Raw genomic sequence first — 21,829 nt, 5'->3', positions numbered from 1 at the left:
GGAGAGCAGGCGCAAGAGGATGACGCTCAGGGCAAAAGACGGCCGGAACGCGTCAGGATCAAGACGGAGGGAACGCGTGAGACGGCGAAGGAAACGGCAAGCCAGGACAACTTGGAAGCGCGCCGAGAAGGTGCGAGAAGACAACCGGCGGCGAGCATGTCCAGAGGGTGAAAGAAAGCGAGAGCGTGCGAGGACGATGGACAGATGAGAGGACGAGAGAGTGTGAGCGGCCACCGCACCTGTTCTCATCAGGAAGTCCCGCCCATTGCGCACGTACGTCTTCAAGTCAGCAGGACAAATCTCAGTGACGTATCTCCTAATGTATTCTTTTTGGCCGTCCGATCGTTCCCACTTGTTCTTTGTGATGAACGCTTGTGGCTTGGCTGCGATCCATCTCATCGTTTTCCACTCCAATGAGATGAAGTCTTCTCCGTCATACCTGTGCTGATCCCAACCAGCCACCTCACCAGTCTCGTCATCCCATTCACAGCCGGTCATCTTCTGGATCATGTGAACGCCTGAAAGTGTCACGCACACGATGAACAGAGAGAAGCCAGCAGCGACGTGCGTGTTTATGAGTCGGGGCACATCCGCCACGTTGTACGAGCGGAAAACGAACCTCCGGTTTGGTTGAAGCGCTCTTTAGCGATTTCAAGGTTGACTTTGAACAACTGCTCATTGTAGATACTGCCGTACAGCTCTCGCTGCCACAAGTCTGGATCCTCTGCTGCGATTTTGTTCACCCAGTCCAGCTTGGCTTTCGTTTTCCGGCTCTTGCTGTCAAACTGCAAAATCTGAACGCCGTCCACATACGCGACCTCCCAGTACTCTGGCAGATTTGCGATTTGAGAGGACGCTGTCACGAAATAACGCAGCGTATGTAGCGCTGAAAGAAAGGACAAGAAAATGTTCTTCTTTTGCTTTCCATTCGGCAGCCTCACGCAACGCGTGGCTGACACGACTCCATCCGCTCTCGGGGCCTCGACACTCTGGACATGTTTGACGCCACGTTTGATCGGAGCGCATTCTGACTCACAAAGCTTCTCTGTCATTTGACAAGCCCACACTCATCGTTTTCCCTTTTTGATTTCTTCAAAGATGTTGAATGCTCCTCACCGTTGGTTGAAACACACTTACAAAAGAAATCAAATGACCTGACATTGCACGATTGTCATTCATTTGAAAAAGAATTCAAATCAGGGGACTAAGGTCCTGCATGATAACCCGCAACGACAACAAAAAAAAAACGAGAAAGTTATCAAATACCCATGCATGAAATTCAATGTCGGCTACAAAGTGCGTTTTTCCGATGATGATGATTTTTAATCAATGCAATCATATCGGATCGAGATGAAAAGAGTTCACGTACTTTTCAACGGCGATTCTCAAAGTGTGACGTGATGAAAAGAAACACGACGTTCGAAATGAAATAGATCAGGGGTGAGGAAACTTTTTGGCTCGGGGGCCACATTGACTTTTCAAATTTGACACGCGGGCCGGGTCAGCACAAGATACGGTACATAAAAAACAACAACAACAAAAAAACCAACCTGCATTTGTTGACGGTCCATATCAAACATGAACAGAACAAAGGCATTCAAGTCGGAATCTACTTTTTTTTCATGAGAAGTGTTGTTGATCACCTATTTTTGCCAGTGCATTGCTGCAGACGGGTTGTGGTCCGACCAGTAGAAGTAGAGCGAATTTTCAAGCAACGAATTATATTTGCAGTGTCCAATCTTTCCTGAGAGCTGAATTTCCATATGTGGGATACGACGATGGCACATTTCCTTGATGAACACGAAAGTATGTTCCCAACATAAACGTGTGACAACACACGCAACAAATTGCAACCACATGTTGCCCAAAAAGTGTTTCTAACACGAAACTGCAGCATACAGTACAGGTATGTGAACCAAATATCTCAAAGTTCAGACGAGTTGCTGCAAAATGAGACGAGTCAGAGACCCGGTGGCTTTTCTTTCCACTCACTCGCTGTCTCAAACTTGATCAGCTGATGTCGTGCAACCAACTTTTAAAGCCAGCCACGGGACGCTTCAAAGTCCTCCATGCCCATTCCGCCACGGAGCTCGTATTCTTATTAATTAGCGGTGCAGTTAGCGGAAGGTTTTTGCACCAAAACAGGTAAAGCATTCGAGCAAACGTTCATTGACTCGACTCTCCGTCGAGCCGCTCGCAATTCACTTTATGAGCAGGGAAATTGGCAGAATTTCTTGTCGATTTGAGTCTTTGCGACTCCAAGCGTCTCCTGAATGTTTCGTATGATGTAACCCGCTTGGCTTGATCGGGTGCGTTTCACTTTCTCTTCGTTGACATGTCATGATCGACAGCAGTGTCTTTTTCCAGCCAAGGCACATTTCTTTCGCTGAAAAAAATCCCGCGGCACACCACTAGCCTAAAATGTGAAAAAAAACGCTTATTTTAACAATTAGTGTTGTGTTGTTATGATAAGCGTTTTTTAACATTGAAGAATAACGTTATAACACCTTGATTAGGAATCAAATCTACATCAATCCAATATTTTATAGTCTTTCATATTTATTCTCACTCAGTGTGATAAAAGATTTGGATGACCACATATCTGATATCCTGGCAGCGTTTGACTCGAAGGGTCATGTATCTATTTAATAGATACATGTAATTACTAGAGCTGTCAGTTTAGCGTGTTTTTATTGGCATTAATTTAAATGAATTTTAACGGGATTAAAAATGTTCTCGCGAGATTAACGCGGCACACGTCACAAGCGGACGTTACGTTGCTCTATAAATACACCAGAAACAAAACAACAAGCGCGCTGCAGAAGTCCACGCCCATATCTGTTTTACCAGCCATGGCAGCGGGAGACACCGAAAAACGATACTTAAAGAGTTTATGAATGGAAAATTTACTTTTAAAAAGTTGCCAGATTGCTCCACTGACAAGACCGTTACCTGTTCTTCTCTCTCTGTGTATCATTCAGGTATACGATGTATGCCACTGACGCGATTGTTACTTGTTTGGAACTATTTTGTGTGGAAGGTTACAGCGTTCCGTGTCCATATAAATAGAGCGGGTGGAGCTTCTCTGTGTTCGTCTGACAGTGACAGTGCACTGCTGTTGTAGCGACCTAGCGAAAATTAAACGTCCCCAGTGTTGTCTTCGAACCAAGTGTAGTCATCCGAAATGAGGTCTACACAAAAACCGTAGAGAGACTTCCGCGCAAGAAGGACCAACACAATCAACATAGCCCGACTGTGTTAGGGGGAGTGAAACCCTCCTCTTTCAGAATGGTTTGCCCCAGCAGCACGGGGGAAGTGCTTGCGCTTGTTTGTACGGCCGGCAGTTTTGAATACAGCGGCACATAACGAACACTGGTGTCCGGGGTCTCGTTATTCTCCAACAAACATACAGAAACAGACTGCTGTGTTGAAACCAAACTTGAGAAAAACGAAGTATGCAACCATGGTTTAAATCCACGAGAGGCTGAGTACTGGTTTACCTTAGATGTGCACTTTATAATGTTATATTGCTCTGTTTTGATTTCATTAAAAAAGCTGTTAAAGCAGATGTTGTGTGACAAAATATTTTTTTCACTGGTGTTGATGGACAGTAATATTGTGTGAGAGATTATGTGTGAACAACTGCTCCAAGTGGAAAATGTTCATGTAAAATTAAAAATTGAAATTGCTATTTCAGTAAATATTTGGATTTGGCACATAGAAAACTGATTCATGATTCCAAGTTGATGAGAGCATTAAAATGGGGGAAAATAGGATAAAAAATGTAAAAGGAAATTCAGAAACGATAAAAAATGTGTGAGTAATCACGATTAATTTTTTAGGTCATTCGAGTTAATTATGACAGTTGCATTTTTAATTAGATTAAATATTTTAATCGTTTGACAGCTCTGGTAATTACATATGTAAAACTTCCCTTCGAGTCAAATGCACGGTACGTTTTCAACGATTGAAGTACATTTGTTGTTTTAACTTTCACGTCCAACACATTTGCATGAAAGCGTTCATTGAGTACGTCCATTTATTTATGTCCTTACGTTTAAGCGCCCTGTCAATCAAGCGGCGCATACCCTTTCAGTGGCTGACAATAATAGGAGTGTAGTTTTTCGAAATAAAAACGCTGCCCCGGGTTTCGTGAACATTTAGGCCGACCACATGACTCCATTTTCATGTCAGTCATTGTGGCGGTGCGGCGTGAGTTTCTGACTTTTTTTCTCCAAAGTTTGTACTTGACAAAACGTTTGAGAACTGCTGCTTCAAACCATTGCAACCGGAACACAATCAAAACTAAATACATAACGACATAAATTGTTGAAATGTAGTCACCGAATGATGAACTTTAACCCAAGCCCCTCCTTGTTGACCAGAACAAGAAATAAAAAACGACGGGTAGATTAACATGCAACGTTGAAGCTAATCTTTATCTGTTCGACGACTGACGCAGTATAACATTTCATGACCGTGGGTTCGCCTTTCCATATTTAATCGTTAACATATTTCTGCCGGTCAATGTTGTGGCAGCGGACACGCGAAGATAATAAACGTTAACCTGTCGGTTCACAATCTTTCGCGCAATAAATAAATTGCCAACAAAGTGCACTTACCAGGCGTCACATTGAGTGTTTGCAGAGCCGCAACAAAGAGGACGAGTAGATACATTCTCGGTATCCAAAGTTGTGTCGCAGAAGGACAAGGAGTTACAAGTTGCGGCTGTCTGTCACACGGGCGCACGCGAAATAATAGACGGACGCTTAGACCAGTTCGCATCCTGAACCAATTAGAATTCGGGCTACTAGTGACGTCACTCAGCCCTTTTTTTTCCATTGCCAGAAAACATTTTCTGCCTGATTTTAAACGAAATTGCTTACGTCGTTTTGCGTACGTTGCTGAAACGACAGCAACTGTGTTTGTGTGGGTTAGAGGATTTCAAATGAGATGAAAAACAGTGTTTGTGGGATTTGTGCTGAAACAGCGACAAACTCCTGGTAATGAGGGGTAATTGCAACAAGGAAGCGCACCTTTGCGTTTCTCTGAAATCACGTGACACTGCTGCGCGGTCCCATTGGCATCCGATTTCCATGACGTCATTCAGGTTGCTACACGTATGTTAACGTCGCTGACATATTGAATGTGGAAAAGTGGAGCACCGAGTGAAGCGTTATGACGTAATTAGGCTGAATTGTGCCTTTCCAAATCACTTCTTCCCTAAAATATAACACTCACACTGTGAAAGCAAAACTGTGACACAGTTATGCCTTCCTTTCTATGTAGTCGCTGCAGTGATGCCTTGAGATACGAGTGAGTCAATGTTGGGGGATACATATAACATTTGTGTGTGTGAGTGCATGTGTGTGGGGGCGTGCGTGCGTGTGTGTATGAAATCAAACAGAAACCTGTCTCTGCATCCAGCCTGCTTTCAAAAACAAAGTGCATCTTCTTAGAACAGTTCAACTGCATTTCACAGTCCAACACATTTTCATTTAACATTTCATTAAAATACATTCAATAATTCAACAACTTGATGAGAAAAAAGAAGACATTTTCATGCAGCAACCCTGGTGGGTTTTATACAATCCAACATGACACTAAGACCGACACTGACAGAAGAAAGCAATCCAAGGCACTCCTCAAATCTAACCTTGTATAGTACACCAAAAATAGAAAACAATTTTGAGCGTTGAAAAAATATGATTGCACCAATCACCTATGTGAAGAATAAAGAACATTTGTTTTCAAATCCAAGCTCTCCTACGTTCTGACACCTGGAGAAAGCAGAGCACAGCAAATGCACAAAACCATGTTACTGAAACCCTCTCCAGAAACCCAAGATCTCGCGGCGTCCATGTGAGCTAACTCATCCCGTGACGCTCCGAAACGGGCTCAGTCAAAACTTGGAAACAACATCTGAATCAGGCAATGGCTGAGGGAGCAAAACACAATGTGAGATTGTTGGGGGGGCAGTCACGCACATGAAGGAAGTACATTTGCTCAAGGAAGGTACTCTCAGCTGAATGGATCTTGCAAAGATGTAAAATAAATCCTCACGCTCTTTGACCTTTAAAATTAATTTCGGGTCGTCACTGTATTACACAGTAAGGTACCACCTCATACGGGTGACCTGACTTCAGAATTTTCAATTCAGTATGGTATGGCAAAAAGTAGACCACTTTATTCCTTATAAACAGTAGAACGTGTAAAACAACTTATTTAAGCCCTTTCACAATTGGCTTTTGTGCAAAGAAAATGTAAACAATTTGGCACCTGGCACCTGAGACTCACAGCTGTTGCTGTAGTGTAAACACAAACAGACTACTCACTGAGTGTCTTATATGAAATATCCATCTCCATAGGACAGAAAAAAACTGAAACAATGTGGCAGTCACAGCCTCAAAGCTGTTGTGTGTATTGTAGCGTACACAGACCACTCTCACTGAGTGTCAAAATGAAATGTCCAAAAGAGTCATCCATATATAGTTTTTCCTTGCGCGGTCACAGTGAGCTGCAAGGGGACCCCCAAAATAAGAGGCAATTTTTTTCTGATCCTGACCTGGTTTGCCAAGAGTTTCTCCGGTGTCCACTGTCCAACGAGGAACTGGACGGGGAGGCGGGGGAGGGGCGGGAAACTTGTCGGTGATGTGGTGTCATCGGCTTAAGTGGTCTGCATATTTGTGATGCTGCGTTGTATGGCTTCGTAGTGCGACATTCTTTGCAAATTACGGAGCTTTTATCAAAATTTCCGTCTTTCTTTTCGAAGCCGTAGTATTTCCAAACATAAGATCGGAATGTTGCGGAAGCATTAAATACAGTAGTTTCCTCGCTGCTGCTTGCGCGAACTTCCATAGTGTTTCGCTAAATGTGTTCTGGACTGTATGTGACGCACGGCTACCGTCCGTATTCAACACAAAACGCAAAACAATGATGGTGCATTCATTGCGCCTAGGAAAGGGCACATAGGTGACGTTTAACATGAATAAAACGGCGCTTGAATCGGATTTTACCGATACCCACCAATGCATCGCGATTAATCTCGATTTCACCCGTCAATCGCGTCGTACCCAATGAATGAGCCGATGCACTCGCATCGCGCACGTGCGCATCGATGTATCGATTAATATCGATTATTTTCCACACCCTTAGTTTGTATGCGAGGACCAAACGTCTCCACAAGATGGCAGCGATGCGACGTCGTAAAGCCCGGAAGTCAGCCACGCGCGCTTGTTCGTAAAATGCGACAGCTTGAATCAAACGTTGGGATTATTTGAAGATGTTTTAAGAGCAGTGGCCCGAAGGAAAGGTTTTGACCAATGTAATGCTTTCATAATGAGGAAGACTAAAATCTGAGCGACGATTTGTGTCCGGTGAAGTATGGCCGCTTCCGGTCACACGTCAAAGTAAAAGCTATTTTAGGGAACTATTTGGACTACAAACAATTGAATAGCGTTAAAGCGCCTACAAACAAAATGGCTAAACTTCTCCATGTACTTATTTTGCTCTAATTATCATACATGGAAATGTCTTTCAATGGGAGAGCGTCACGACGTTTATTTTGAACCCTGTTGTTGGCGTTCAAAGGTCGACTTCCTCCCAAAGTGACGTTCAGAATGGCCGCTGTGTTGTTTTCACCGTTTGTGGTCTGAGAAGAACCTGAAGGCTCCACTGACTTCTTTGCCTGCTTTTCTTGGGTCCGTTTCCTGTCCAGGCCCGCTCCGCCGTGTCTTTCAGCGTGTCATCTTGCCCTTCTTTTTGGTCGTCGTCGTTGGTGGTGGCCGCCATGAACGTGACGCTGGCGGTGAAGCAGTACATCTCCAAGATGATCGAGAGCAGTGGGGCCGGGATGAAGGTGCTGCTCATGGACAAGGAGACGGTGAGGACACACAACACCAAGCAAGCAACCGCTGTGGTTCCACCTACAAGAAAAACAACTCAAAAAGATATTTGAGTCTAATATCTACAGACAACAAAGTTGTACTTGACTTTACTTGAATCATCGTTTCTCCAAGTGTGGACACACATTCGGGTCCAGTTGGAAGCCGGCCTGTTGTAAGTGCTCATTGTTTCATGTTGTGCGTGCGTAGACAAGTATCGTGAGCGTGGTCTACACGCAGTCAGAGATCCTGCAGAAGGAGGTCTACCTCTTTGAACGCATCGACTCGCACAGCAGAGAAAGCATGAAGCATTTGAAGGCCATCTGCTTCCTCAGACCTACCAAGGTGTGTGCCACTCACCATCGTCAACATCAATGGGAAGAGGAGTAACTGTAGGTAATGTGCGTATGTGATGCAGGAGAACGTGGAGCATCTGATCCAGGAGCTGAGAAGACCAAAATACAGCGTCTACTTCATCTGTGAGAACACCGATCCAGCGTGCCGCCATCTTGCCAATATGCTCGACTCATACATATATATGTGTGTGTGTGTGTGTGTGTGTGTGTCAGACTTCAGCAACGTGATCAGTAAAAGTGAAATCAAAGCGTTGGCCGAGGCTGACGAACAGGAAGTGGTCGCCGAAGTACAGGTGAGTGATGCTTACTGACTTCTTTGTGGCTCAGCCTCTCCGTCCTCGGCAATGTTGTTGCCACCCCCCCCCCCCCAAAAAAGAAAGTCTATTCACACCGATTTCATGCCTGTGTGTGTATACGCGCGCTCCCACAGGAGTTTTATGGCGATTTCATTGCCATCAATCCTCACGTCTTCTCCCTCAACCTGCAAGGTGTGGCCAAGGTAAGAAACAACATACCGCCAGCTCGTCTCATCTCTCCACATGCTCATCTGGTAGTTGCTATTGACAGGGGCGTAGCTGGGAGCCGTCCTTGTTATGGCGCTGCACGCAGGGCCTGACGTCCGTCCTGCTGGCCTTGAAGAAGTGTCCCATGATCCGCTACCAGCTGTCCTCTGACATGTCCAAGCGGCTGGCGGAGAGCGTTAAGGTTAGCGCCACCGCACCGGCGCCGTTCCTGCCTCACACCCTGACATCTGGACTATCACCCCCGTGCAGCAAATAATCACCAAGGAGTACGAGCTGTTCGACTTCAGGAAGACGGAAGTCCCGCCCCTGCTGCTCATCCTGGACCGTAGCGACGACGCCATCACACCGTTGCTCAACCAGGTGATGTGCCGGATCTTAGAAATGAGATCTTGTTGCCTTTTACCCCAGATGCTCGTCTTCTCCCTTTTGCTTATGGTAAAGCGCTGCCAAACCTGAATTGCCAAGCTGAAGTAAAGAAACGGCGGGCCACTTTCAGTTGGGTCTCTGAGCAACCAGTGACAAATATGGCAAGCTTGAGCCAGACCACGAACGTTTGCCATAAATGTCCCGTTTGTGACTTGTACGTTGGCAGTGGACGTACCAGGCCATGGTGCACGAGCTGCTGGGCCTCAACAACAACCGCATCGACTTGTCCAGGGTACCCGGGATCAGCAAAGACCTGCGCGAGGTGGTCCTGTCCGCCGAGAGCGACGAGTTCTACGCCAATGTGAGTGTCCACCTGGGAGGCTTTCCCATGGAAATTTTGTTCCATTTAGGTGTGATTGTAGTCACAACCGTTTTTTAAAATCTCTTTAATGTACAGTGAAACTCCTCTACAACGAAATCATGTTTGCAGCAAGAACTTTTTCACAGCGGGGTTTTTCACTGTAGCAAATTTGATCTCAGATGTAAACACACACACACAACCGTATGTGTACAAGCACACGTAAATGTGTGTACTCTTTTTCAATCCAATAGTGCATAAGTATGAGCATACACTTATTTGACACTTCATATAGTCAGTGTAGAAAGAAAAAAAAGGGAAAGAAATTACGAAACTTACGATCAGCATTCACTTACATCAATTTTTTGGATAATGTCTTTTATTTTGCTTCCTCCGTCTTGCCATTTTGATCACTTTTACCCTCTGTCAGCATCAGAGCTCTTCTTTCTTAGCTGCTTGACATGCATAGGTCCGTTTTGTCGCCATTTTAGCAATGCGACGTTCTTGCTGCGTCTGAAACTAACAATAACAAATACTTCCTGGACTACTGCGCATGTGTAAACCAGTGTGGTGGCTGCTGTTGCCATTTCCGAACAAAGCAGTAGAGGTCGCTGTTGGATTATACTTTGTTGTAGTGAATCTCTTTGTGAGGCTAGAGCAGAAAAAAAATATTTCGTGTAATGCAACAGGGTTTTTTTCGTTGTATGGGGGGGACGAGACTTCAAATGGTGTTAATGCATGAAGATTTTTTCACACTAGGAGGTATTTTTGCTCATGTAGGTTTCATTGTAGAGGAGTTTCACTGTACTATTAGTTGTGCCTGAGCTCTCATTTAACCCTTTCCTGCACCCTGTAACCTGATAACACGATAGGCTGTCCACTTTTGTAACCGCTGTCCCTAAAAGAGTTAAATGGGGATCTTGCCAGGGTTTTTTTCACCCTCTTCCTACTTACGTTACAGTTTCATTTCTTCCAGAACTTGTACTTGAACTTCGGTGAGATTGGCACCAACATCAAGAACCTGATGGAGGACTTCCAGAAGAAGAGACCCAAAGGCCAACAGAAGTTGGAGTCTATCTCAGACATGAAGGTGCCGCCAGTTCAGTGCGCGTTTGTGGTTTGTCGTCCGAGTGACCCCGCCCCTCCGGGCACGCACCGCAGGCCTTCGTGGACAACTACCCCCAGTTCAAAAAGCTGTCGGGCACCGTGTCCAAGCACGTGACTGTGGTGGGCGAGCTGTCCCGCTTGGTAGCCGAGCGTCGGCTGATGGAGGTGTCCGAGGTGGAGCAGGAACTGGCCTGCCAGAATGACCACAACAGCGCGCAGCAGGTACGCCTGCACACACTCGGGGCCTTCACGTGGCACACAACTCTTGCAAAGTGCCTTTGTGTCCAGAACGTGCGTCGGCTGCTGCAGAACCCACGCGTGTCGGAGCTGGACGCCGTGCGCCTGGTGGCGCTCTACGCGCTGCGCTACGAGCGCCACAGCAGCAGCATCCTGCCCGCGCTGCTGGACGAGCTCGCCAGGAGGGGCGTGTCCGAGAGGCACCGCAAGGTATGCGTGCGCACGAACTAAAAGTTCTTCAGCGAGTGTACGTCAAACAGAATATTTGTGTGTCACTGTGTGCTCACCCACCACTGCCAGAGCTCACCAGAAAGTGGACAGATGGATGGATGGATGGATGATGCAAGGTCCGACATTAACCATGGCCTGATGGCCCGGGCACCACTTGAAGTTCAAACTGAAATCAACACAGTTCTTGCTATTCTAATACCGTATTGGCCCAAATATAAGACGGTGTTTTTTTGCATTGAAATAAGTAAAATTGGGGGTCGTCTTATATTCGGGGTCTAGACATGATACCCATTCAGGACGCTAGATGGTGCCAGATATCATTGAAGCGAATGCTGAACTCCAGGCCAAAGCGAACCCCTGTCAAGAAGAATAAAAATAAAAATAGCAGTAAAGAAGAAAGAGAAGAAAATAATAGAAGAGATAACAGAAAATGGAGAAACGTAGCAAAGTGGGATCGAAGATCGGCCAGGTTAACCGGCAGCTGAGGAGAAGTTATGATGTCATCTACATATTTAAATGTTCAGATATTAAGATTTGAATGAGGCAAAATAACGGCTTTTTCTCTCAAATATATTGTGATAATCATTTGTTTCAGATGTACTGTCATTTTCTGTATGAAAATTAATTTGGTGTTCAAAAAGTATTTTTTCAAACTTGAGTTTTGAAAAAGAGGGGGTCATCTTATAATCAGGACCGACTTATATTCGGGTCAATACGGTATGTAATATTCAATATTTGGAGTTTTGTCCACCAAAAATTGATCAATCTTTTTGTACTGCCGCCGTGAGCATTCCTTCGCTGTCATTCAGTGACGCACTAGGCGCTGTGTTCACGCGTGCATTTTGCCCCTTGTGACTACACGCGTCACTATTTCCTACACCGCCAGGCCTATGTGTGTCAGTTTTCAATCCGGGGCAGCGGTTTCGCGTGGGACCTTGATGATATCCAGTCATTCTCGTTGCTAAATGTGTCTCCGATCAAATATTTGCCTGTTGAGGCCTGTGTTTGCGCATGCGCCTCAGATGGTCCAGTGTGTGGTGGAGTACGGCGGCAAGAGGGTTCGAGGAAGTGACCTCATCACCCCGACAGACGCGGTGGCCATCACCAAACAGTTCTTCAAAGGCCTCAAGGTGGGTGACCTTGTCAGCGCGGCAAATGGTTGTCAACGTGCGCCGTGTCACGCGTGACCGCGTCGTGCGCGCAGGGCGTGGAGAACGTCTACGCGCAACATCAGCCTCTTCTTCACGATACGCTGGATCAGCTGGTCAAAGGTCGCCTGAAGGACAGTCAGTTTCCATATCTCGGAGCGAGCAGCCTCAGAGACAGGTGATGGGTCGCCATGGGGAAGGGGTCAGGGGGGGGGGGGAATGGGTCGGTGCCGAGGGCACATGATATGATGATGTCGTGTGTGTGTGTGTGTGTGTGTGTGCGTGCGTGCAGGCCTCAGGACGTGGTGGTGTTTGTGATCGGCGGAGCCACCTATGAAGAAGCCCTGAGTGTCTACAACATGAACCGCAACACTCCCGGCGTCCGCATCGTGCTGGGAGGGAGCAGCATGCTCAACACAAAGAGGTCTCACACACACACACACACACACACACACACACGTTCATCGAATGACACCCGCCACCTCCCTCTCTCCTGCTCTCAGCTTCTTGGAGGAAGTGATGTCATCGACAAGCGGTGGCGAGCGGTCGCAGGGCGTCAGTCGCCACAGCAACAGACACTAAACGCGTTTTGGGACGCCGCGGCAATATTCCTCCGTTGGTCGCGCGTGTCCCGTTTCCCGACGTCCGCCTTTGCTTTGCCGTCGTGGAGCAGGAGGAAAAGTGTGAAGAAAGTCTGCGTGAAATGTTCCTACACTGAAAAGCAGCAACACTTCTCATCTAGTTTTTTGTCTTTGAAGTTTGTCCCTTTGTTCAGCTGCTCGCAACACGTATGCCAATCTTGTCCTTTAATCACCAATAAAAGGAAAAAGTTGAAATGCGGATATTTGTGCTTGTTTATTTATAGCAAGGACGATTGAAGTTGGGTAGGGAGTCGCTTTTGCTGCCAATTGCGGGGGAAATGTGAGTCATTGCTCCCCGTTGCTTCTATGAATCATTTCAGATGGAAAAGCGTGAGCCCAAAATAGGCTCAATCTCATTCCACTGAAAAATAAGCATTTTTTTTTGTGTGTGGAACTCTTAACAAGTTACATGAGGAGGAAAAATGGGCTTTGGTCATATAGACTTGACTGAAAATATTGCCAAAATGAGTTTGGCACACAGCACTTCTAATCTGATGTTTCCTATCATGTACTTTTTTTTTTTTTTCCATCATCATATGAACTTGCATCAAGTATTGGTTTTGGTAGCTGGAGACTTGTGCTGAAGACATGCGGAGGAAAAAAACAATCCTAAACATTGACGGAATGAATATTCATTGTGTGTGCGCGAACGACGTGACAATGTAGGAAGTCAAATCTGCGTGCGTTGAAGAGATGCACACGTTTTCTTACATTTCGGTGAACTTGGGGCTCATCCATGATTTCAATCCATCGACATGGCGACATCTGCACCCACACAATTTAATCTACTCTCCTAAAAAATAATTTATTCAAACACATTCATGACACAGAGGTACAAAAAAAACAACAACAGTGTTGTCCGTGTAATTAAAAAAATCAAAACAAAATAACATTTATGTGGCTTTGACCCCGTAGGATGAACCTGGCCAACTTTGGAGGAATTTTACGCAGATGCCTTCCCCGACACAAAAGTTGTATCACGTGACTAAGAGACAGAAAAGGCAACACGGGATGTTGATCCAAACAAAACTGAAGAAAAATGGCTGCGCCAATCATTTTGGACATGATTGTATTTTTTATTAGGTGTAGCTTTTTCCACCACTTGTCATGTCTGGGACTGTGTTATCCTCCCATCACCCCCACCCTCTTTTTTTTTTTTTTAAGAGGTTGAAAGACAACAACCACCCCCAAATTTGCTAGTTTAAAAAGAAACTGGAGATAGTGGTTCAACTTGACAGATGGCAGCCAGTCGGCTGCTAGTGTCGGACAGGAAGTGAGGAGCGTGAATGCCACTTCCTGTTTGATTGTGCTGCGGCCACGCCACCCTCGCCCCTGGTAGGGTTGCAAAAATTCCCAGAATTTTTCCAAGTGGCAGACTTTCTGAGCAAAAAAAATGAGGATTTACAATGTTGCTAACATGTTTTGGAAAGGGGGGGGTGGAGCGAAGCTTCAGTCATGCTTCGCTAAACCACATCTCATTTGCGATGTTTGGAGCTGAATCCCCCACTTTTACAGGGTTTTTTTTCTTTCATGGGGGGAAAAAAATGAAATGTCCGAGTTGCGATTTTTTTTTTCCTCCTGGAGATTTTTTTTTTTATGCAAGGTGAGTCCATATCTTCTTTGCATGGATGTCCTCTTTTGTCACACACACTCAATTCTTTTACATTTGTGCTTGAATATGACACCGTTCCCTTAAATGACTTTCAATTACCCTAAATTCCCATTGAAGGTTTCCACTTTGGAAAATTTGGAAATCCAGATATTTTTTTTCCTGGAAACTCTCCAGGTCTTTGCAAGGCAGCACCAGCGAACGGTGACCGGACGCTTTTTGTGTTAGGACGCCGCCGCCTTGTCCGATTTGGCCTTCTTGCCGTCGTCGTCACTGGTGAACCAAAGCGGGAACATTCCCAAGAGGCAGCCGATGACGATGCCGATGGCTTTGCCCTGCAGGACACACGGACAAAACGGGATGTGCGGCGTTAATGGCGGCGCGTTGGCAAAAGCGGCGAGGGTTGAGCGCCAACCTCACCATGTGCGAGCTCAGCCTGGTCTGCCACATGTCGGCCTGCTTGGGCGTCAGATCCGGCACCTGCATGCCCAGCCTGGACGCCAGCGCCTCCACGTAACCCGCCAAGCTGCAGTAAGGACCACACACACGCCTCAGATAGGGAGCACGTAACCAGCTCAAAGTCAATCACATAATGTGCAAGTCTTAAGGGGGACCTTCGAGTTTCAAAGCTTCAGCTCCTCTATGAATATTATTGATGGAGTTACATGTCCAAGTCCAATGAAGTCAGTCACAAATGCGATATTTCTTGGGGGCGGTTATTGTACCGTTGCAATCTGATAGCGGCACACCATCTCCAAAATGCAGTTTGCAAAATGCATGAACATCATTCCCACTCTCCTGCCCCCCATATAACGGGAAAAAAAACCCCCGTTGCGCTTTACGAAATCTTTTTCTCTGATCTTGCCTCACGAAGAGATTCACTACAAGGAAATCTAATCCAACAGTGACCTCTGATGATTCGTTCGGAAACGACAACAGCAACCACCACACTGGTTTACACATGCGCAGTAGTCCAGGAAGTATTTGTTGTTGTTAGTTTCAGACACAGCAAGAACGTCGCGTTGCTAAAATGGCGACAAAACGGACCTTTGCATGTCAAGCAGCTAAGACAAGAAGAGCTCTGACGCTGGAAGAGAGGGTAAAAGTGATCGAAATGAAAGATGGAGGAAGCAAAGTACTTTTACTTGTCCAACAAATGAATGTAAGTGAAAGCGAATGCTGATCGTAAATTTCGCAATTTCTTTCCCGTTTTTTTTCTTTCTACACTATGTGAAATGTCAAATAAGCGTATGCTCATATTTATGCACTATTGGAATAAAAATAAAGAGTACACATACGTTTGTATGTGTGTGTGTGCGTTGACATCTGAGATCAAATTTGCTACAGTGAAAACCCCCCTGTTGTGAAAATGTTCTTGCTGCAAACATGATTTCGTTGTAGAGGAGTTTCACTGTATAGTCATAGCCATATAAGTCCCTAATCTTTAAACCGGCCACATGGAGTAAGCGGAGAAAGTCAACTTACCCGAGACCCGCCAGGTCGGAAACCATGTTCCCCCAGGCGGCAGCTGAACGGACAGAGGAGCAAAAACACTTTTGTCATCCACATTTCCTTCACAACAAGCAGAAAGAACACTGACAGACGGGCCATCATCAGCCTTCGGGCCGTCCGGGGGCGCTCCTCGGAACACTTGTTGATCGAAGAGTTGCTGTATGTCATCGCTAAATTTAACTCAATCATCGAAAATTCAATCATCGTAATAAGACGGTACCAGCCATGGTGGAGATTCCCAGCGTGATTCCGATGGAAAGCTCAATCTGCGTCCCCTGCAGGCGGGACAAAGACGGGGAGGAAAAAAAAAAAGTGACACACTTGACGAGTTGACAGAAGATCAACAAGAACGCAACGTGGGCTGGCACTCACAGCTGAGATCATGATGGCATTGTCCAGGAAACCAAAGCCGATGAAGGGAAGAGTGTTGTGGAATAAAACTGACGTAAAAAGAGTAGACAGTCGTCAGGTGAGAGTGTGTCTCGGTGTGTGTGTGCGTGCGGGTGTGTGTGTGTTTGAGTGAAGCTGACCGTGTCTGATCTGAGCCGCGGTGGGTGGTGAAGGTTCTAACGTTTCTGTGGAGGAAAAGCATTTGTCAATTTTAGACTTCCCTGAGGTAAACTCATGCTTTATACATTTCTTTTTCATATTAAAACAAAGATAGAGAAAATATAAATGATAATAAAGACAGTTGTAAAACGACAAATGCACAAAAAGGGAAATGGTAAAACGCTGAACCAAAAATGAGAAATACAAGCAGTCGTTAGAAAAAAAATTTCAGCTGACTGAAGAACTTTTTAAGAGTCACAATTTCGGAAGCTATCGAATGCATTCCACCCCGACTGTCAACACCAGAAGCAAAAACATCATAAAATCTGGCATTGAGTAAATCCTCTCAGCAGTTTGACACCTCGGCGAATCGTTGTGTGTGTCAGAAAGAAAAGATGTTCACAGCTTTTGATCATTATCTTCAATTAAATTTTAGATATCAAAAATACTAAATACTTCTCCTGGTATGGTTTGGGGGGCGGGGTGCTATCAAACAACCCTAAAAATACGATAAATGAAGATTACATGAACGAGTTTTTCAGGATGATTAGTCGTTTTCGTTGGCTCACTCACCAACAAAACTTCTATTTTGCGAGCAAAGAGATGCACGGAAACAAGACTTTAAGGGGACAACCTGCCCAAAAAAACCCTCAAATTAGACCACGCCAATTCACAGGTGCCCGACAGGTGAGCCTCGAATCCGGAAGTGACGCTTGGGGCGGGGCACACCTTGAGCGATAGCGACGGATTCGAAGTTCTGGAGCTCCTTGAGTAAACAGGCCCTCTCGGGGGCCTGAAGCCGGTAGATGAACTCTTTGGCCCGCTTCGGCGAGTTGAGCGGCTCCCTGGGCTCCATGCGGCTGTGAGTTCCAAGCAGTCGTCCTGACCACTGGCTCGCGGCTCCGCCCGGGAACCTCCGCGACCGAACCGCCGCTGCAGCAGAGCGAAGCAACGCCGACGGGCACAAGCGTAGCATGCCGAGCGCACAGCACCGGAACGAACGAACGAATGAAAAAAAATTGTCTCCCGGTGATCGATCCGATTGCTTCTCAGAGTACGCCCGAAAAGAACACTGGACTTTCGCGGCTCCCCTTGTGGCTCTTGATCCAAGTTCTTCAGCGCGCTGCGAAGTCAAGTCACACTGCGCGATGGACATTTCCGTTTGAGCCTTTCAGAATAAAACTTATAACTTCCGATTTTCCTATTTTGGAGGTGAGGCCCCCTCCACTCTTTTTGCACTGAAGGGGATTTTGTAGCAATTTCAACGACAACGTGAATGCAACAAACTTACAAGGAGTGAAAAGTGACTTTTTACTATTCGTTCATCTATTTTCGATTAAAAAAATGTGATTATGGGTCAAAGTAGTGCACAGTCTCGGCCAGTGACTAGGCGACAAACAGGGTATTAACGGACCTTTTCATTTTTTTTTTCATCAGAAAATACATTATAAAAAATAAGGTCATACCAAAACCAAGAGAAACTAAACTAGAAAACTAAAAAAACGAACAAGTTAAAAAACAATCAAAAAAAGTCACAATGAACGTTACAATACACCTCTCTACCATTCAAATGTCAGGCACATAATAGTACTGTAGATGGATATACTGTACAGTACTACATGCTGTACATTACATATACATGTAGTCTCTTCACTGTAACGTAGGGTAGCGCTACAGAGTTGCCGTCAGTCTTTTTTTAATAAGTTTATTCGTTTTACATATTGTTATTGATTTAATAATAATAATTATATAAAATTATATTATTGTATGATAATGGTCCTTATTTAATAATAATAGATTTGATTTATTTCTGGTCTAGTCACCAGCGACACTTTACTCGTCGAGACTGACGTCACTTCCGCCATCAATTTCCCCAACATGGCAGCGAGCGGCTTGAAACTCAATTTCTGGGAGAATGGACCGGCCCCGGGCGCCTTTTACTCGCTCCGGAGCGGCAGCAGTGTCGGCCAGAGTTCGGCCTGCGGCCCGGTTCGACACACGCTGTGAGCACCACGCTTTTGTGGTCTTCTTTTGTATTTGAAACTGTTGAGCTTTCGCTTTGAGGGCCACCGCTGCTGTATCATCGTCGAGCTAACTGACGCTATGCTAATTGTCGAGTCTCTGTGCTGTAAGCTGAAGCCTCTCCAACACCACTTCTCTTCAATGTTGTGTTGTTTTATGAGAAGAGCCGTGGTCGGAAAGGTGGACTTTATTGTCTGCTCACGTTTGTTGGTTGGGTTAACGAGCTAAAGTTAGCACACCGACTGTCGCTCATCCCTTCAGTCACTTATCGACTTAATTTGTATCAATGCTAATGTGTTACCGCAGCATAGACAAACGTGCGCTCGAAATAGTATTTGTGGCAACGAGTTAGGTATAACTTTGTACCGTCGTTTAACAAGTTGATGCCCACTACGTTTGTATTATGTCCACACTAAATACAAAAGAGTAAAGTTTCATAGGCCAATGGATTTGATTGTCATGAAATGTTGTGTGCAGGACCCCCATGGTAACCGGAACGTCGGTGCTGGCGGTCAAGTTCACGGGCGGCGTAGTGATGGCCGCTGACATGTTGGGCTCGTACGGCTCCCTGGCGAGGTTCCGAAACATTTCCCGACTCATGAAGGTGAAAGTTTTAATTTAAATTTTAAATGTCCATCTGTTGAACGTCCGACACCAATAAAACTTCATATTGTAAACTTACCTTGCATCAAAATTGATAAAGGATCAACAGTGACAGCACACTGGACTCTTACTGGTCACTTTCTTAAAATCATTCAGTATTTTGGGGGGGGGAATCTTGTCTCATGTAAATCTAATATTTATTGATGGCCCCCCAGGTAGTATTGCTGCTTTTACCCCATGACCCTTCCCAATGTATTCCAATGAGATTTTTTTTTTTTTTTTTAGGTGAACAACAGTACCATCCTGGGCGCTTCGGGCGACTATGCCGACTACCAGTACCTCAAGCAGGTCATCGAGCAGATGGTGTAAGCATGAATCTTGGTTTGCTGAAAGAGTGAGTGGTGAGAAAATGTGGGTCAAAGAATAAGTGAGCTTTGCTTTGCTCTTCCCAGCATCGACGAGGAGCTGCTCGGGGACGGCCACAGCTACAGCCCCAAGGCCATGCACTCGTGGCTCACCAGGGTCATGTACAACCGCCGCAGTAAGATGAACCCCCTGTGGAACACCGTGGTCATTGGCGGCTTCTACAACGGGCAGAGGTCGGGATGCACACTTTAACTTTGAACGACACTCGCCTAGATCAGAAATGCCACATTACTCATGCAGCCAGGGGGGATTATGCATATCATATATTTTTCCGGATTAATTGACGGTCCATATTTTTTTTTCTGTCAAAAAAGCGCCCTCTACGAACCAGCCGCCACTCCTTCAAATGTTAGAAATGTGCAAATGTACTTGTGAAATCTGGCTTCCACTGCCATGAATTGTTTGTGAGTCGGGGTACACGTCAACAACAGCGGGCCGTCTTATTTCTCTGTAGTTTCCTGGGTTACGTGGACAAGCTGGGCGTGGCCTATGAGTCCCCCACAGTGGCCACCGGCTTTGGTGCTTACCTGGCTCAGGTCAGTGATCCTTCATCTCCCAGGATAGCCTCTTGTTGCTGTGTATTTGACCTGTGTGTACGTGCGTGCGCGTAGCCCCTGATGCGGGAGGCGTTGGAGAACAAGGTGGAGGTGAGCAAACAGGAAGCCTGCGAGCTGGTGGACCGCTGCCTCAAGGTTCTCTACTACAGAGACGCCCGCTCCTACAACAGGGTGAGTTCCAAAAAAAACGGCAAGGCAGCAAAATGCCTCCCAAGTTTGAAGTACATAGCATGGTTTTTCTGAGGTTTGTAGCATTCTGATCATTAGTACTCCCACTTGCTCCAAAACTTTGTCAGGTGTTTGATCATTTCGAAGGGAACAAAACACTTTTTTTAATGTTTATTTTTTAGCAGGAGTACATTGTAGGTGTCATCACTCGTCAAAATACATGACTCTAATATAGAGTGTGTGGAATAAGAATTAAACAATATGATTAATAACTTTAAGTAGGGCGGGGCAGTCGTGTTTGGGGAACTCATCAGCTGCAGACCTGAAGTGAAGGCACTCTGCTTAAATCTTTTGCTTAAATTATGGAACCATGTTTGACATTAATTTTTTTGAAAATGCATGTGTACACCGTTGAAATGACACGTGAATTAGTAGCCAGATAACATTTTCATGATGTCCAAAGTTGCCCAAAAATTAGGCAGGGACGACCACCTCCAAATGTGAAAACTTGACACATCGCTGCACAATCATTGCATGGTGTTTCTCACGTGCGTTTTTGTTGTTTCAGTACGAGATTGCCATAGTAACTGAGGAGGGCGTGGAGATCAAGGGCCCGCTGTCTTGCGAAACCAACTGGGACATCGCTCATATGGTCAGGTAAGGGTCAACGGTCTAGCCTGCTTCCTCCTCAGCTGAGAAAGTTGGCAAATCAATGTCAGAAAAGTGGTGGGAAAATCGGCTCATAAATTCGACTACTTGATGATATAATTCAAGTAAACATTTGTCTTTGGTCTTGTCTGCAGTGGCTTCGAATGAACACTTGGGAGAGCCACTCTTCCAGTTTTTCTGCTCTCATGCAAATGTTTTCTTGTCAATTTTGTATCATTCAAATAAATGTGTTCAATCAAACAGTGTGTAGTTTTCTTTTGTTTGACTACATATGCGAAAATCTATGATACTTTAGGCTTTTAATTTTAGTGCATTTTGCCAGACATACCCATTTATTAGTGATGATATCATCTCGACTACTGTTACGTTGATTTTGGCTGCGCGTTTCCCAGAGAGGTTGTTTCCATGCAGAATAGCGGAGATCAAATCGTCAGTCTCGTAACTGAGCAGACCAGACGACGTCGTCCAATCCGAATAATCTCCGTCAGAAAAATATTTGGCCTCAGCGAATGGAATGTGGACAGATTTGGGTATCTAGGCAGATTGGCGCCCGCCCTCCAATGGCAATGGACGTTCGCTTTGTAGTCAGGCAGACATAACAGAGTCGTCCAATCACAAAAAAATCTCAAGGGCTTTTTAGCTGTATCTTGGCTCAGGTACTTTCCTTTTCTTTTTTAAAATGCCAACTCTAATGTTCGTCATATGTGCTGTCATCATTTAGCGACACGAGTCATTATCCGATTTTGGGATTTATTTCCCAATAATATAGTATCGTAAAACAAGCGACGGGCTCGCTTCGCCGCTTGCTAGCAGATGCTATTTAATAGCTACGCGCTGGGCTTGCATTGTTAGCCCGAGACAAA

At 45.5% G+C, this 21,829-nt stretch overlaps 4 protein-coding genes and 1 long non-coding RNA gene across 27 annotated transcripts in view; 3 read left to right on the top strand and 2 right to left on the bottom strand.

Moving 5' to 3' along the window:
- LOC127604305 (uncharacterized) overlaps positions 1–15 on the top strand; it is a 108,842-nt gene extending 108,827 nt beyond the window's left edge. Inside the window, exon 3 of the long non-coding RNA XR_007963230.1 lies at positions 1–15. This is a non-coding gene — a long non-coding RNA (uncharacterized LOC127604305).
- Positions 1–21,829, bottom strand: part of LOC127604114 (H-2 class I histocompatibility antigen, D-D alpha chain-like) — a 190,500-nt gene that overhangs the window by 110,744 nt on the left and 57,927 nt on the right. For 12 of the 23 annotated variants that reach the window (XR_007963211.1, XR_007963214.1, XR_007963213.1 and 9 more), the window contains exons 1-3: positions 4,623–4,800; positions 620–886; positions 240–518 (exon numbers count right to left, since the gene is read on the bottom strand). The exons of 1 other annotated variant lie outside the window; for it this stretch is intronic. Coding sequence is in view for 17 of the 22 variants with exons in the window: in XM_052071007.1 (XP_051926967.1) it covers positions 240–518; positions 620–886; positions 4,623–4,785 (709 nt within the window). In the remaining 5 variants the exon portion in view is untranslated. Of the gene's footprint in view, positions 1–239; positions 519–619; positions 887–1,036; positions 1,133–4,622; positions 4,991–21,829 lie in introns of those variants that run through there. 10 more of the 23 variants (XM_052070994.1, XM_052071008.1, XM_052071003.1 and 7 more) reach the window with 7 other exon arrangements.
- On the top strand, positions 7,587–13,052 carry vps45 (vacuolar protein sorting 45 homolog). Its single transcript, XM_052071132.1, has 15 exons — positions 7,587–7,882; positions 8,094–8,228; positions 8,302–8,362; positions 8,453–8,532; positions 8,670–8,738; positions 8,807–8,944; positions 9,013–9,123; positions 9,356–9,490; positions 10,464–10,577; positions 10,649–10,816; positions 10,883–11,041; positions 12,085–12,192; positions 12,267–12,388; positions 12,503–12,634; positions 12,714–13,052. Exons 1-15 carry the CDS (start codon positions 7,790–7,792, stop codon positions 12,790–12,792), a joined length of 1,704 nt encoding a protein of 567 aa, XP_051927092.1. The 5' UTR covers positions 7,587–7,789; the 3' UTR covers positions 12,793–13,052.
- LOC127604245 (transmembrane protein 65-like) lies at positions 13,638–17,706 on the bottom strand. Its single transcript, XM_052071279.1, has 7 exons — positions 17,251–17,706; positions 16,503–16,547; positions 16,345–16,412; positions 16,193–16,247; positions 15,946–15,988; positions 14,881–14,986; positions 13,638–14,795 (listed from the first exon to the last, which is right to left on the bottom strand). The coding sequence occupies exons 1-7, from the start codon at positions 17,675–17,677 to the stop codon at positions 14,685–14,687; spliced, it is 855 nt and encodes a 284-aa protein (XP_051927239.1). The 5' UTR covers positions 17,678–17,706; the 3' UTR covers positions 13,638–14,684.
- psmb4 (proteasome 20S subunit beta 4) lies at positions 18,366–21,206 on the top strand. Its single transcript, XM_052071291.1, has 8 exons — positions 18,366–18,524; positions 19,021–19,147; positions 19,432–19,511; positions 19,599–19,745; positions 20,027–20,108; positions 20,184–20,300; positions 20,866–20,954; positions 21,101–21,206. The coding sequence occupies exons 1-8, from the start codon at positions 18,400–18,402 to the stop codon at positions 21,111–21,113; spliced, it is 780 nt and encodes a 259-aa protein (XP_051927251.1). The 5' UTR covers positions 18,366–18,399; the 3' UTR covers positions 21,114–21,206.

The sequence above is a fragment of the Hippocampus zosterae genome, chromosome 7 (assembly GCF_025434085.1).
Source record: "Hippocampus zosterae strain Florida chromosome 7, ASM2543408v3, whole genome shotgun sequence".
NCBI lineage: Eukaryota > Metazoa > Chordata > Actinopteri > Syngnathiformes > Syngnathidae > Hippocampus > Hippocampus zosterae.
Note: the sequence above shows the minus strand (reverse complement) of the source record. Positions and strands in the feature narration are given on the sequence as shown.